This window comes from Delphinus delphis, chromosome 6 (assembly GCF_949987515.2).
Source record: "Delphinus delphis chromosome 6, mDelDel1.2, whole genome shotgun sequence".
In the NCBI taxonomy this organism is placed as follows: domain Eukaryota; kingdom Metazoa; phylum Chordata; class Mammalia; order Artiodactyla; family Delphinidae; genus Delphinus; species Delphinus delphis.
In genome coordinates, this window is record NC_082688.1 from 87,643,347 (window position 1) to 87,658,833 (window position 15,487).

A 15,487-nucleotide genomic window follows, 5' to 3' on the forward strand; every position below is an offset into this window, starting at 1 on the left:
ATGACTTATATGGGAAAAGAATCTAAAAAAGAGTGGATATATGTATATGTATAACTGATTCACTTCACATCTGAAACTAACACAACATTGTAAATCAACTATAATCCAATAAAAAATTAAAAGAAAATAATTCAGCCCTAACATTTTCAGATACTGATTTTTTGCTTCCACTCAGAGTGCCTTTCTTTCTTTTTTTTTTTTTTTTTTTTTGGTACGCGGGCCTCTCACTGTTGTGGCCTCTCCCGTTGCGGAGCACAGGCTCTGGACGCGCAGGCTCAGCGGCCATGGCCCACGGGCCTAGCTGCTCCGCGGCATGTGGGATCTTCCCAGACTGGAGCACGAACCCGCGTCCCCTGCATCGGCAGGCGGACTCTCAACCACTGCGCCACCAGGGAAGCCCAGAGTGCCTTTCTTTAACACATAATTTTTACAAGATGAAACTCATAAAATAAGTTCTCCACTTAAAATTCTTTTGAATGTTTCACATTTTGACGCTATAAAATCATAGGGCATTTTTTTCCTTTTTAAAAAAAATTTCATTCCTTTCTGATGCAGAATTCACTTTTACCCAATTAAAAATAGGAGCTCTATCATAAGTTCAGAAACTATAAAACAAAGTTATAGGGCTTCCCTGGCGGCGCAGTAGTTGAGAGTCCGCCTGCAGATGCAGGGGATACGGGTTCGTGCCCCGGTCCGGGAAGATCCCACATGCCGCGGAGTGGCTGGGCCTGTGAGCCATGGCCGCTGAGCCTGCGCGTCTGGAGCCTGTTTTCCGCAACGGGAGAGGCCACAACAGTGAGAGGCCCGCGTACCGCAAAAAAAAAAAAAAAAAAAAGTTATAGAATTTAACAATTATATCTTTTATCTTATTTGAGCTTTCAATTATTTATTTTGTTTAGTTTTCTTCTTAAGGGCCAATTTCAATGTCTTCTTATTTGTAAGGTTAGTTTTCAATCACAGTTTTGCTAAAAGTGATAGTTTTTTGGCACACCATTCATTGAGTAAATTCATTAAATATTTCCAACTTACTACACAGAAGAAATCAAAACATACAGGATCCATTAAAAAAACAAGTTCACTATCAGTGAGGACAGCACAGGTTGACTTACCAGAGCAGTTGTTCAACACTTCAAACATTTCTAATGTCTGCTTAATGGTGGGCAACAACAATAAAGTGCCCAGTGTCATGCTCGCTTTTTAAAAAATTGCTATTCACCATCAGCTTCTCTCACACATTGTGTTGCCTTATCACTCTGTATATACATTTTTTAAAACTGGCACATTTTGTCAAAACTACAGTGAGATATCACTTCATACCCATTAGAATGGCTATTTTTTTTTAAAAGCAAAACAGAAAAATGTATGTAGAGTAATTGGAACTCTTGTGCATTGCTGGTGGGAATGTAAAATGATACAGCTGATATGGAAAACAGGGCAGCAGTTCTTCAAAACAAACAGAATGCCCACTTGTGGGTATTCCGCTGTGGGAATATACACAAAAGAATTGAAAGCATGGACTCAAACAGTTATTTGTACACCAATGTTGATAGCAACATTATTCACAATAGCCAAAATGTAGAAATAACCCAACTATCCAGATGAATGGATAAGCAAAATGTGATACACACACTCACACACCCCCAAGAACACCCAGCCTTAAAAAGTAATAAAATTCTGATACATGCTATAACATGGATGAACCTTGAGGATATTATGCTTAGTGAAATAAGCCGGACATAAAAGGGTATATATTGTATGATCCACTTACATGAGGTACCTAGAACAGTCAAATTTATAGAGACAGAAATTAGAACAGTGGTTACCAGGGGCTGGGGGATGGGCAAATGGGGAGTTATTGTTTAATGGGTACAGAGTTTCAGTATTAGATAACAAAATTCTAGAGATGGATAGGAGTGACGCTTGCATAACAATATGAATATGCCTAATGCCACTGAACTGTACACTTAAAAATGTTAAACTTTATGTTATGTATACTTTACAATAAATAATGCTTATGACAGTAAATTTTATGTCATATATATCTTACCACAATAAAAAAATTTTAATTGGTAAATTTTAACAACTATAATCTCTGTTTTGATTGACAGCTTGTTTGGACCTAATTATGAATTATGCGTGCACCACAGCACATTCCAAAACACATCTGCCCCACAGGTTTCTTAATATAGTATGAACATTACTTTTATCAAAATATATATTCATCCAAATCTATGCTCATATTGTCACCACAAAAACAAATCAGTTTTTCTTCAGCGTTGAATTTTTAATCTGAATTTAGAGTAGCACACACCATACTGTCAGATATTTCATCTTCTGAAAGTTTTGCCTTGATTTTGGAAACTGGATTTAAAAAAAAAAAAAGAATATATTTTTTTAAGCTCCTTTTTAAGGAATGAGTTTACCTGATTTTCTACTTGAAGCATCTGATAATACTGATTTAAAACTGGCATCCTGAAACTGTTTTCGGAGTTTTCTGCTAACAGAGCCAGTACATGAAGAGCTACCACTTCACTTTTTAAATGTGCACAAGAAAACTTGGAATTGAACATAAGTGAAATTAATTTAAAAGAACTCTGATCTAAATGAAAAATCGTTCTTCACAGAATGATGTGTAAGTGTACCTTCTGCAACTGCATGTCTTAAATCATCTTCTGGAACACTCTTCTTAAAATAACTCTTAACCTTGAAGTAGATGTTGTTGCTTCTTTAGAAAGTTTGTCTTCCAGTTTTCATGTGGTCAGTGTTATCACTTTGCACCCCACCCCCATGGTAGATGGCAACACGAACAAACATTTTATGCAGGCTATTAGTTATCAATCTCCTTGAGAAACAAAAATAAATGAATTTTTTTTAAATTTTTAAATTAAACATGAACTTTCATTTTACTGAAATTCTTTTTGCCACAAAGGTTCATTGTAGAAACTTTACAACATATTTCCTCACAGGGCTCCTTGGCCTATAGATGGATGTGACTGCAGCCCATTCTTACACTGTCATAGCCCTCAGAAGTTCCAGGTCTCAGGTAGTGCTTTAGTGGTCTTACTTTTAACTCTACAGTGTAAGGCCTTTGAGTTGGCCAAGGAACAGCCTTCTCTAACTCCTGGGAGGGGGACAGCCCTCAGGGCAGCCCATGGCTTCAACACATAGTCAACAGCCTGGTTTCTGCTTCTGTTCGGCCCTTGTGGAGTTTCCTCACTTTCTTGTAAATTCAACTTAAAAAAAAGAGGTTGTTTGTGTTCTGTAGAATGGAGTTGACAATGATAATGATGATAGTAATATCAATTCCACAGAGCTAATATATGTAAAGCACTTGGAATAGTACCTGGCAAATAATTAGCACCACAAAACTGTTAGATGTTATTATTTTTTTATCCGGCACTTCTACATATTTATCACCAAAAGGTTTTTCAAAATTTTGCGTCCAGTACATTATTGGATATGGAGTACGTTTGTATGTTTCACAGCACCTATTATAAGTAATTTTTATATTAAATGTTTGTTCGGGTAGGCAATTTACTACTGCACTGTATTTATGTAACTGTTCCTCCATGAAACTACATAAAGAACATTTATGTATCTTAAAAAATGTGGTGTACGTTTTTATAATGTATATTATAAATGGAAATATATAAATTTTGTGTAAGCTATGATTCAGCAGTTTTAAGTCTAAAATCAGTAGAAGGATCTGGGCCACCAGTCTCCTTACTATAAAAAATAGCACAAAATACCTTAATTTTAACTTTTATAAGATAACTCATTTTTATTGATTAAAAACATGATTTTCCATTTATATACACATGAAAATAGATTCAAATTTTTGGACACTTTAAATTTATATTTTGTGTATGACTCCATATGCTTGTATAAGTTCAAAGCAGTATTATACTTGCTAATAATTACAAATACTTTAATTTTGCTGTACTTTTTTTTTTTTTTTTTTTTTGCGGTACGCGGGCCTCTCACTGCTGTGGCCTCTCCCATTGCGGAGCACAGGCTCCGGACGTGCAGGCTCAGAGGCCATGGCTCATGGGCCCAGCCGCTCTGCGGCATGTGGGATCCTCCCGGACCGGGGCACGAACCCGTGTCCCCTGCATCGGCAGGCGGACCCTCAACCACTGCGCCACCAGGGAAGCCCTTGCTGTACTTTTCACCAGAATTCCTGGGACACTTCCAACAAAACATATTATGATTCCAGAAAAATAAAAGATGACAATAGTCTACTAAATAAAAGAAACTTCGAGGTGAGAAATAGAAACTGTCCAGGAATATACAACCAAACCACAGTATACATTTAAATTACAGTTTTTTTGGTTTTTAGTTTAAACAATTCTTAAAATTTCCTTTCAGAAAGCATACTGATTATACGTATCTTAAATATCTAAAAGATATTTTTCTCCTTTTACCAGCAACCCCCGCCCCTGTTGCCCCAAACAAAATCCTAGTGAAATGGACGGTGGGTGTGTGGTCAAGATGCTGTGAACACAGGCTCTGTGAAGGTTCGATCTGCTGTATTTCCTCTGAGTAAAGCAATCAGGATAGAAACTTGTGGACTGCAGCCTATATAATTGTACCTTTGTGGAACTTGCTACGTAGGGATATATTCTTCGTATAATTTTAAAGACCTTTTCCTTGCCAAAAAAATGAATCATGTTCATTATAGAATAGTTGGGAAATATAAAAATGTATGGAAAAGAAAATAAAAACACTTGTAATCCTACCACCTAGAGATACTTAACTGGTGATACTCTGGTGTGTTTACTTCCTGTCTGTCTTTCTAAGCATACAAAAATATAAACATATACATACAAAAATGTGATTATACTGTTTACAGAATTTGAGATCCTGCTTTCCTCAATGGATAAAATGGTCTTGGGTTGCTTCCCTTTCTCCTTATACGTTCTTTATAAGAATTTATGATTTTAGGGCTTCCCTGGTGGCGCAGTGGTTGAGAGTCCGCCTGCCAGTGCAGGGGACACGGGTTCATGCCCCCGTCCGGGAAGATCCCACATGCCGTGGAGCGGCTGGGCCCATGAGCCATGGCCGCTGAGCCTGCGCATCCGGGACCTGTGCTCCGCAACAGGAGAGGCCATGACAGTGAGAGGCCCGCGTACCGCAAAAAAAAAAAAAAAAAAAAAAAAAAAAAAAAAAAGAATTTATGATTTTAATGGCCAAAAAAACCTTCATTGAATGGATATATCATAATGTAAAATAAAGAATGGTATTTATAATTTTATAGCTTTTAAAGTTTTATTTTACAAAAATAAAATAATTTTTTTACAAAAATTTTTATAGAAAATAAAACTTTAAAAGCTATAAAATTATAAATATAGATCACATTTTTGACAACTAATGCCTCTCAGCATGCTATTCAACTGGTGGTACATGGTCTCTTTATGGTTTCATAACTCCTCAAAGGCTGGGAAGAGCCAACAAGTTAGGCACTGCACAAGTATACTACATTCCCACAATTCAGGTCATATCCCAAGGTCCATTTGAAAGCGACATAGTCTGTAATGTCACACATGGATAACTGAAGGTCTGCTTGTAAAGTCCACGTGCTGAACTCCTACAAGCTGTAAAACAGAGTTGATGGGCTTGTGATCCAACCTATTCCTATCACAGTGTATAAAATGGATGTTGTTACCTAGAAGAGAATAAGAATAAAAGGTAAAGGTTGACATGCAGTGCTATTCATTAGATTTATTGCTTACTAGAATCAAGGAAGCATTTTAACTTTAAATTAGTCCAAAAGAAAACATTATTTACCTAGAGTACATAATATTCTCTATATAATGACATAGTAATTTTTAATTAAGGTAATAAAGCATGACAAAAATTATCGTTAAATAAGGCTAATACGTAATGTTTTATGAGATCCAAGGGGAAAGATTCTTAAATTATAACCGTCTGTTAGGTTTTATTAAATGTAATTAAATAAAATATCCTGTCAAACAGGCAGAATATGGAATTAGCATAAATATCAAGCTGGAAAATCATCTGTTTCTTAAATGTAATAATAGAATAAATCACTTCCTTAAAAAATTCACTCCCAAATACTGGTTTAATAGGCTATCTACATTATAACCATAGACCAAAAGAGGCTGAAAAAAATAAGGGCATTAAGACAATCAGTTACAATACACTTTGATGTTCACAATTCTTTTATCTGCTCAAATAAAATTGTTGTAATTTTTTTTTTTTTTTTGCGGTACGCGGGCCTCCCACTGCTGTGGCCTCTCCCGTTGCGGAGCACAGGCTCCGGACGCGCAGGCCCAGCGGCCATGGCCTACGGGCCCAGTCGCTCCGCGGCATGTGGGATCCTCCCGGACCGGGGCACGAACTCGCGTCCCCTGCATCGGCAGGCGGACTCTCAACCACTGTGCCACCAGGGAAGCCCAAATAGTCGTAATTTATAGTCTGTGTTCTGTTTACTTTGATTTTTTTTTTTTTTTTTTTTGGCTAGTCTAACTAGTGTAAATTCATGAGAGAGACGGAAAGGGAGATTAAATAAAATGAAAGATTTTAGCTAGCTATAGTGTTCCAGCTGTAAAAAAACAAAAAAGTTATGATAGTTGGTCAAAATCCTCCTTCTAAAGACTTCCTTATAGACATCTGGAATTTATTAAAGTAAATGTTAATTTTATAACCTGTAGAAGCTACACTCACTAATATGAACAGTTTTAAACATGAAGAAGAACCAAGAAAAATCAGTTTACAGCACAGTGATCTAGGCTTTTTGGGTGTTTGTTCCTGACTGCAATACTTGAACATGGTAGGGATCCAATGCCCAACCATTTTGTAGAGGGAAGCCAAAGGAATTTCAGGTGGTACAAATTGATCAGTAAAACTATTTATAGATCAATGGAACAGGGTAGACAGCCCAGAAATAAACCCATGCACCTATGGTCAATTAATCTACCACAAAGGAGGCAAGAATATACAATGGAGAAAAGGCAGTTTCTTCAATAGGGGTGCTGGGAAAAATGGACAGCCACATGAAATTAAAACATTTTCTAACACCATATACAAAAGTAAACTCAAAATGGATTAAAGACCTAAATGTAAGACTGGATACTATAAAACTCCTAGAGGAAAACACAGGCAGAACATTCTTTGACATAAATCACAGCAATATCTTTTGAATCCACCTCCTAGAGTAATGAAAATAAAAATAAACTAATGGGACCTAATTAAACTTAAAAGATTTTGCACAGCAAAGGAAACCATAAACAAAATGAAAAGACAACCCACAGAAAGGGAGAAAATATGTCCAAACAAAGCAACCCACAAGGGATTAATCTCCAAAATATACAAACAGCTCATGCAGCTCGATATCAAAAAAAAACCCAATAAAAAAATGGGCAGAAGATCTAAATAGACATTTCTCCAAAGAAGACATACAGATGGCCAAAAAGCACACAAAAAGATGCTCAACATTGCTAATTATTAGAGAAATGCAAATCAAAACTACAGTGAAGTTATCATCTCACACCAGTCAGAATGGCCATCATCAAAAAGTCTACAAACAATAAATGCTGGAGAGGGTGTGGAGAAAAGGGAACCCTCCTACACTGTTGGTGGGAATGTAAATTGGTACAACCACTATGGAGAACAGTATGGAGGTTCCTTAAAAAACTAAATACAGAACCACCTTATGATCCAGCAATCCCACCGCTGTTCATATATCCAGAGAAATCCATAATTCAAAAAGATACATGCACCCCAATGTTCACTACAGAACTATTTACAATAGCCAGGACATGGAAGCAACCTAAATGTCCATGGACAGATGAATGGATAAAGAAGATGTGGTACATTTATACAATGGGATATTACTCAGCCACAAAAATGAATGAAATAATGCCATTTGCAGCTACATGGATGGACCTAGGAATTATCATACTAAATGAAGTAAGTCAGACAAAGAAAGACAAATATCATATGATATTACTTATATGTGGAATCTAAAAAATATATAAATGAACTTATTTACAAAACAGACTCACAGACTTCAAAAACAAACTTACCAAAGGGGAAAGGTGGGGGGGAGGGATAAATTAGGAGTTTGGGATTAACATATACACACTACTATATATAAAATAGATAATCAACAAGGACCTACTGTATAGCACAGAGAACTCTACTCAATATTCTGTAATAACCTATATGGGAAAAGAATCTGAAAAAGAATGGATATACCTATAAGTATAATTGAATCACTTTGCTGTACACCTGAAACTAACACAACATTGTAAATCAACTATACTCCAATATAGAATAAAAATTAAATTAAATAAAAAAAGAAAGCTATTTAAAGGATGTAGCTTAGAGTAACTGTTACTGACTAAGCTGCCCCTGGGATTGACTTGCTTCCCTTTTTTTTGACCATGCTGCTCAGCATGCAGGATCTTAATTCCTTGACCACGATCAAACCCATGCCCCCTGCAGTGGAAGCACTGAGTCCGAACCACTGGACTGCCAGGGAATTCCCCTTGACTTGCTTTCTGACATAGGGCAAGTCTAGATTTGATTCTTCTATTGATAAAAAAAAGTTCTTGATGGTTTTCTCCCATTTGAAAATGTTCACCTCCACTGAAATTTTTAAAGAGTGTTATAGCCACATACAAGTCACCAAACCACTGCTGATTTCTTCTATCCCAAATACCTGGAATCACTCAGGTACAGAATCATGGCCACATTACATCCAGTAAACAAACATCAAAAATACACAGGAGCATTTGAAAACAAACGATGACCCCTATGAAAGCACAGCACCCTGACTGTTAGCATGTCCAGTTGCCCGTCTTTACATGGTGGCTATTTTATGAAGAAAGTGGATGGCCTTTGGACTTCTAAAAAGCACGAAACGTGTACTGCCAAAGCTGGGCTTTGATGCTTACCTGGACCTAAAATGAGTGTTCCACCTTGCTGAGCTGGATCTCCTTGAAAATCAAAAAGAGGGCCAGTCACTGCCCGCCACAGGCTCCGAATGCTTCCTGAGAGTATATTCGATTTTATATGGGGGCTCTGTCCTGAAATATTAGGAATTGTCTTTAGAAGTTGTCATTTTATATTTGATTAGATATTAAGATAATGTTAGTATTTCTAGAAAACAGTCTTTCTTATGTGTCATCTTACTTTTAACTTGTCTTTTATTCTTCCTTCAAAGAACAGTTCTCAGTCTTTCACTACTGATGTTTTAGACCAGATAATTCTTTGTCCTGTGCAGTGTGGGGTGATTACCAACATCCTTGCTCTCTGTACCTACTAGATGCCATAGCAGCCGCCATTCGCCAAGCTGTGACAACTGAAAATGTCTCCAGACAATGCCAAATGTCCCCTGGGGGGAGGAGTCAAAATTGTTCCCAGTTGAGAACTACTGCTTTAAAGGAAGAACTGATGACAGACCCAGATCATTTTCTCCCACAGAAAAATGTTAGCTACAGACTTGTCAAACTGGTAGTGCTTTCCTTTTTAATTCCCCATTTGTGTTTTGTTTAGTCTCTTACCAACTAATAGATAACTACATTCCTCTTCAGGAGACATTGTGGCACAGACTGTTATACGCTTGTCAAAACCCGTTTCCTCTTTCTGGGACCACAGCTAAACATTTCCTGGAGTTTGGTACGGCTATGTGACTACACTCTAACCAAGTAAAATGATGTGTGCCACTTCCAGGGCACCTCTTAAAAACCTCTGAGGGAGTGATTCTCCGTGTTTCTTCTACATCCTTCGAAGTCTGGATTGACAATGGCAGAGCCACAAGATAGAAAGGGCCTGAGTCTTTCCCACTGTGTCCCCGAATTGCTGCTTGGACAAGCACGCAATAGATATACCCTTCTTGAAATGTGAAAGAAAAAGAACCTTCTCCCACGTTATGCTACTGAGACTTTGGGGTTTAGCTGTAACAATAGCAACTATAGCTACCACTCCATCTTTGCTTGGCTGTCAGTTTTTCTATTTCCTTTCTCACAGTAACTGATACTTCACTTCCACTCCCCCACCCCCTTTTTTTTTAAAGTAATTTAATATTTTATTTATTTATTTATTTTTGGCTGGGTTGGGTCTTTGTTGCTGCGCGCAGGCTTTCTCTAGTTGCTGCTAGTGGGGGCTACTCTTTGTTGTGGTGCGCGGGCTTCTCATTGCAGTGGCTTCTCTTGCTGCTTCAGTAGTTGCAGCACATGGTTTCAGAAGTTGTGGCTCATGGGCTCTAGAGCGCAGGCTCAGTATTTGTGGCGCATGGGCTTAGTTGCTCCGTGGCATGTGGGATCTTCCCAGACAAGGGCTCGAACCCGCGTCCCCTGCATTGGCAGGCGGATTCTTAACTACCGCGCGACCGGGGAAGTCCTCCACTCCCTTTGAGTGAAGAAGCTCAGTCTCTACCTTTCTTGTAACTTATCTTTTTCCTATCCCTGCCTTTTATGTCTTTTTAGTTTTTTTAAATTTTGGACTCCACCAGTTCTGAGGCCAGAGAATGACTGGTTGAGCAGCAAGACACCATGGCCCAGGTCCTCTTGCCCACCGTCTGCCCCTCCGGGTGCATGTCCACCAGTGTATAGCAGTTACCAGTCCCCTTCATCTTCTCCTGCCGGATCGCAGCACAGAGCTCAACCCTCAGCCCTGCAGTCGGTTCCTACTAGTGCTTTTTGCTTTTTATTTTGATGATTATGCTGCCTTTGACCTGTCCGATTTCTTAATATTTCCAGATACCTATTATTTCCTCATCTCTCCAACTTTTCTATTTCTTTCATGTTTATATTAGGATGGACATTCATCTCACCAAGAAACAAATACAGGCTCATTAGCTTAGAGACATGGGTAAAGGACTAAAGTTTACTGTTTTTTAGGATTTTACACTTAAAATAGATGTTCCTAAATCCAAACTATCTCCTCATGTCTGAAGAAGGGTCATTTAACTTCTGAAATTTTAGAAATTCAATTGAAGAAGATTTCACAACCTAGAATTTCACAATCTTTGCTGTAAAGCACAATCTAATTTTGCTAGTACGAATTTAGTTATGTGTAAAACTCTTGTTTTTCATTTTTTTCGCTTAGTTTGATTCTTGGACTCAAGACCAGAATTTTAACTTGAAACATTAGATTAAGTAAGTATTATAAGAGGCATGCTTTCTGCATTGTGCTTATGTGCTGTCTACAGTAATCATTGTAGATTTAACACCGTAAATTGGCTTATGGTAAGGCAAATGAAATACTGGGTAAACCCATTACTCCCTTGAATTTAGTGGCTTTATTTTCTTACACTTTGTCTTTATAAACTGTCCCATTAACTTTAAATTATTATATTTTATTTTCAGTGTCATAATTTTCAAGTAGGATTATTCTGAAACTGATTCTGAGATCTGTGCTTTTCCAGGCAGGGACTTTAAAAAATCATTTTGTGAGAACCTAATGTTTTCTGTTTGGAAATACAGTACTTTAACACAGATCGAAGGAGTTTAAATGATTTAAATATACTCTCTCTTATAATCACAAGCAACTGTTTTCTTTGCAATTCCACATCTTTATTGAGGCAATGAATGGTGAGGTGTTACTAAAGTGAAACTCACAGTTTATATCTAAGGTGGCTAAATGACAAACAGACCTTACACATGCTGAGACTCTGCTATAGCACAGGAAAACAGTCTACCAAAGACAAAGGTTCACAATCTGTACTGTTGCAATTTCCTATACTAAAAAGAGAGGGGAAAAAAAGAGCAAATTCTGTATTTATGCTACCTCATCATTGGTTTTAATAAAGTTTAGGTTGCTTTCTTTAAAAACTTCAGTAAAGGGATCCTGTCAACTCTACCTCATAAGTAGCTCTGTGATCTGTCCCTCTGCATCCCTACTTCAGGCCGTGTCATTTCTTTCTAGACTATTACTACAAACTTGTCAAGAATATCAACGACTCCTGTTTGGAACATTCCAATTGCTCCTCCACCTGGCAACAAGACTGTATCACTTCTCCACTCAAATATAATTCTTTTATGACTCCCCCACTGCCTCCAGAACAAATCCAAACTCCTTGGCATGTTCCCAGACTCAGTACCCTGGCTCACACAATCCCCCAACTGGCTCCTAGACTCTGGCCAGACACAGGGAACTGCACTTCTCCAACAGTCACATTTTTTCATACCTGTGTGCTTTTGTGCGTGCTACCTTCTGTCAGCTGCACCATTCCCAGCCTCACTTCACCCAGCTAACTCCTTAAAGAATGAGCTTAGACAACACCGCCTCTAAGAAGCCTTTCCAGATTCTTCTCTCCCTGTGCATTTCTGGTGTTATAGGCATTTCTGCATTATAGGTATTGCCAGTACATGCTCTCCTCTTTTATGAGCCCTAACCTGTAATATAGTTGACTGTTTGCTTCTGTCTCCCAGAGTAGATTATGAGCATTGGGTTGGCAGGGGCTGTGTCTTTTATCACAGTCCTCCCAGGAACATCCAACACAGTGGGTGCCATGGGTGTCATTCTCAGCATTTGTTGAGAATAAGTGATTTGAGTTCAAGTTGAGTTCTCTTATTTGGTGTTTCAGAAGCCAAGGTCTTTCTACCTAATATATACATAAATAGTTCACCTAAAGCTTATTATACACTTAATTGTAAAGAATTGTGTAAGGGCAGGGAATATGGACCATATAAAGATGAATAAAACATCAAACTTTTCAACTAACTATACTACCCACCACCTTAAGTGCAATTACAGAGTATATAATGGAGTACAAGGTGCTATTAAAATACAATGAAGGAAGCAATTGCTTCTGCTTGAAGAGCTATTAAGAGCCCCTTTGAGCTGGGCTTTAAATGAAAACTAAGATTTCATCTATTAAAGAACATAGAGCATTCAAAGCCATGGTGTCGAGGTATGAAACTATATTAACTTAAGCAATATTATTTTTCTTGTAATTACAAAAGTAAAATGTACTTATTGTAAAAAATTCAAAAGCCATTTTTCTCATTCCCATGCCTTGGGGTAATCATTGCAATATCTTTTAAAACCTTTTTCATTTCACACATATATAGTATAGATCTTTATGAAAATGGTTTTTATTTTTACAAAAATGGAATCATACTAAAAACACTGCCCTGCAACTTGCATTTTTCATTCATTTAGTACTTCGCCAACAGCCTTCCATGTCATTACATATAGCAAGTGAATCTTTTAGAGTCTCATGAATCTGGATCACTTACTAGAATCATAAAAAGCAGGCTGATTTATGAATTTACCATTTGTTCCCCTATGCATATATATGCATATGTGAAATGTGAAATACACCATTAGTGTTTTCTACTTGAGACATATCATGTCTTACCTGAGGAGGCAATTTCTTCACCTCTTTTCATTCCCAATCTTTTATAAATTTCTCTCTCAGGATCAACATAGATTTCATGAGAATACCCAGTCAGTTTACAGAAAGGCTGAAAAAAGAATATAGTTAGAATTTTAATAAAAAGAAATGGGAGAAAAATAGTGATAATCTGACTTAATTTTAGCAAATTTAGCCTACATTTCGTGATTCAAATAATATAATTTTTACGTCTGAAAGAGATTTAACCTGTTAGAGTCTCAATTTGCTATATATTTACCTCAATATGATGGTAGGATGACTGTCCAATCACTATAAGAGTGACATTTGCTTCCTTTAGGAGAGAAAAAAGACATGTACATATTATTGGAAATCACATGTTTCATACAACTTCCCCTAATCCAACTCTTTTGTTCCATTCTAATGCCACCTATAGGTTTCTAGAAGAATGGTATAAAGAGCAAAATTGTGTGAGTCAAAGCAAAGAGATGTATGCTAAAATGTTCAATTAATTCAGATAATTCTTTTGCTAAGTAAGAATTTCAAAACAATATAGTCAGTAGTTCTCTACACTTCCCCCAAAGGCATACATTAAACGAGAATAAAAACTATTAAAGTAGGGTTATTTAATCAGACAATTTTATTCTTTCACTTCTCAATTGATAAGGTCTGCTGAAAATAGATCTTAGTTTTACAAAATCTACCCAATGCGGTCACTCAAAAGCTCAGCTGGGGACAAACCTCTATATGCCTGAAGAAACACACCTGTATGTGGTTGTCAGACCAATGTGGAACATGCATTCCATTAACAATACAAATTTTCACCTTTAGGATATATTAGTATTTTCCTATAACGAACAACTATTTGGAGTATCTTTATTACAAAAATAAAGGGAAGGAAATATTTTTAGCATTTCTGTTTTTGGTCATTATCAATCAACATTTGAGAACAGGCAGGTTATTAGGTAACATCAAAATTATTATTATGGTTAGTATGTTTACAACCAGGCAATAATGAACAGGCCAAAAATAGACTTCTAACGCGTGCCTCCCCTTTTTGGAGGTGTTGGAGAGATGTGTGGGATGGTGAGAATCTGGGTTTGTGAGTGTCTGCGCTGGAGAGGTGGTGCACTCCGCACCTCATCCCGTTGCACTCCTTATAAATGGCAGGTGATTTTCACCAGGGCGCCCTGAAGCGGGGCTCGCTGCTGCTCACTCTCAGGAAACTTACTTGTAAGAAACTCTTGGGGATTTTGGCCAGATCTTCTACATATTCCTTGCAGATGTAACACAGGAAATGCTGAAATCCCAATATGGGCAAGAAGGACAAGTTAGCAACTAACACCCCCGGAGTCAGAAAGGGCCAAGTACTTCATTATGCGTGATGCTAATTAACACAACACCCAAGACGGGTAGAAAGAGGTGTCGGGGCGCCCAAATATGCATTGAAATTAGGCCGCACCCAGTCTGTGCTAGGCCTCTTCGCTCGTTGAGAAAATGGCCTTCGCTTGGCGGGCTGCTTTTCCATTCCCGTTCAAGGAAGCGAGAGGAGCAGTTCGCATTCCGGAAGCTTCTAGTGGATGAACACGGGAAGGGCCAGGCCCGGCGGGCTCCGCTCTCGGGCCCTGGACCCGTCCAGGGGCCCGATGTAACCACCCCTCAGCGTAGGCCGTGGAAGCAACCTCCGTCCCAGCCTGCGGGTGAGGTACCTGCTCCGGATCGTCCCGCACCCCGCGCTCACCCGCACGAAGACCACTACAGCCCGGCGCTCCCGGAACAGCGCGCCGAACAGCACCCGCCTCCCGGAGGCGTCCAGCACCGGCAGGTCGGCCACGGCGGCGGCCAGGGACTGCCCGCTCTCGGGGCCGCTCGGGTCTGGGACTGCGGCTGGGGCGGCGCGGCCGCTGATCTGCCGCGTGACCGGGGCCACGGATGGGGCGGCCATCGCGCCCTGCATCCGCGGGCCCTTGGTTCGCGAGGGTGGGGGTCAGAATCTTTGGTGGGCCGGGTCGCTACCCAAGCTGGGCGTAAGGAGCGGGCCGTACAGGCGGGGAGGGGCGCACGGTGGGGCGGGGCGCACGGCGGGGCGGGGCGCACGGCGCGGAGTTGCTTGAGGTGCAGACCCGCTGCGGCGCCCGGCGAGAGTGAGGCGCGCGGGGT

At 39.1% G+C, this 15,487-nt stretch overlaps 1 protein-coding gene across 2 annotated transcripts; it reads right to left on the minus strand.

The window, feature by feature from the left end:
- Nucleotides 1–5,177: 5,177 nt before the first annotated feature.
- Nucleotides 5,178–15,359, minus strand: PRXL2C (peroxiredoxin like 2C). Of its 2 annotated transcripts, none has more exons than XM_060013523.1 (6): nt 15,069–15,359; nt 14,559–14,627; nt 13,608–13,661; nt 13,334–13,439; nt 8,922–8,963; nt 5,178–5,665 (listed from the first exon to the last, which is right to left on the minus strand). In XM_060013523.1, the coding sequence occupies exons 1-6, from the start codon at nt 15,282–15,284 to the stop codon at nt 5,538–5,540; spliced, it is 615 nt and encodes a 204-aa protein (XP_059869506.1). In that variant the 5' UTR covers nt 15,285–15,359; the 3' UTR covers nt 5,178–5,537. The 2 variants fall into 2 exon arrangements, with proteins under 2 accessions (XP_059869506.1, XP_059869505.1); XM_060013522.1 differs by having other exon boundaries at nt 8,922–9,053.
- Nucleotides 15,360–15,487: the final 128 nt, after the last annotated feature.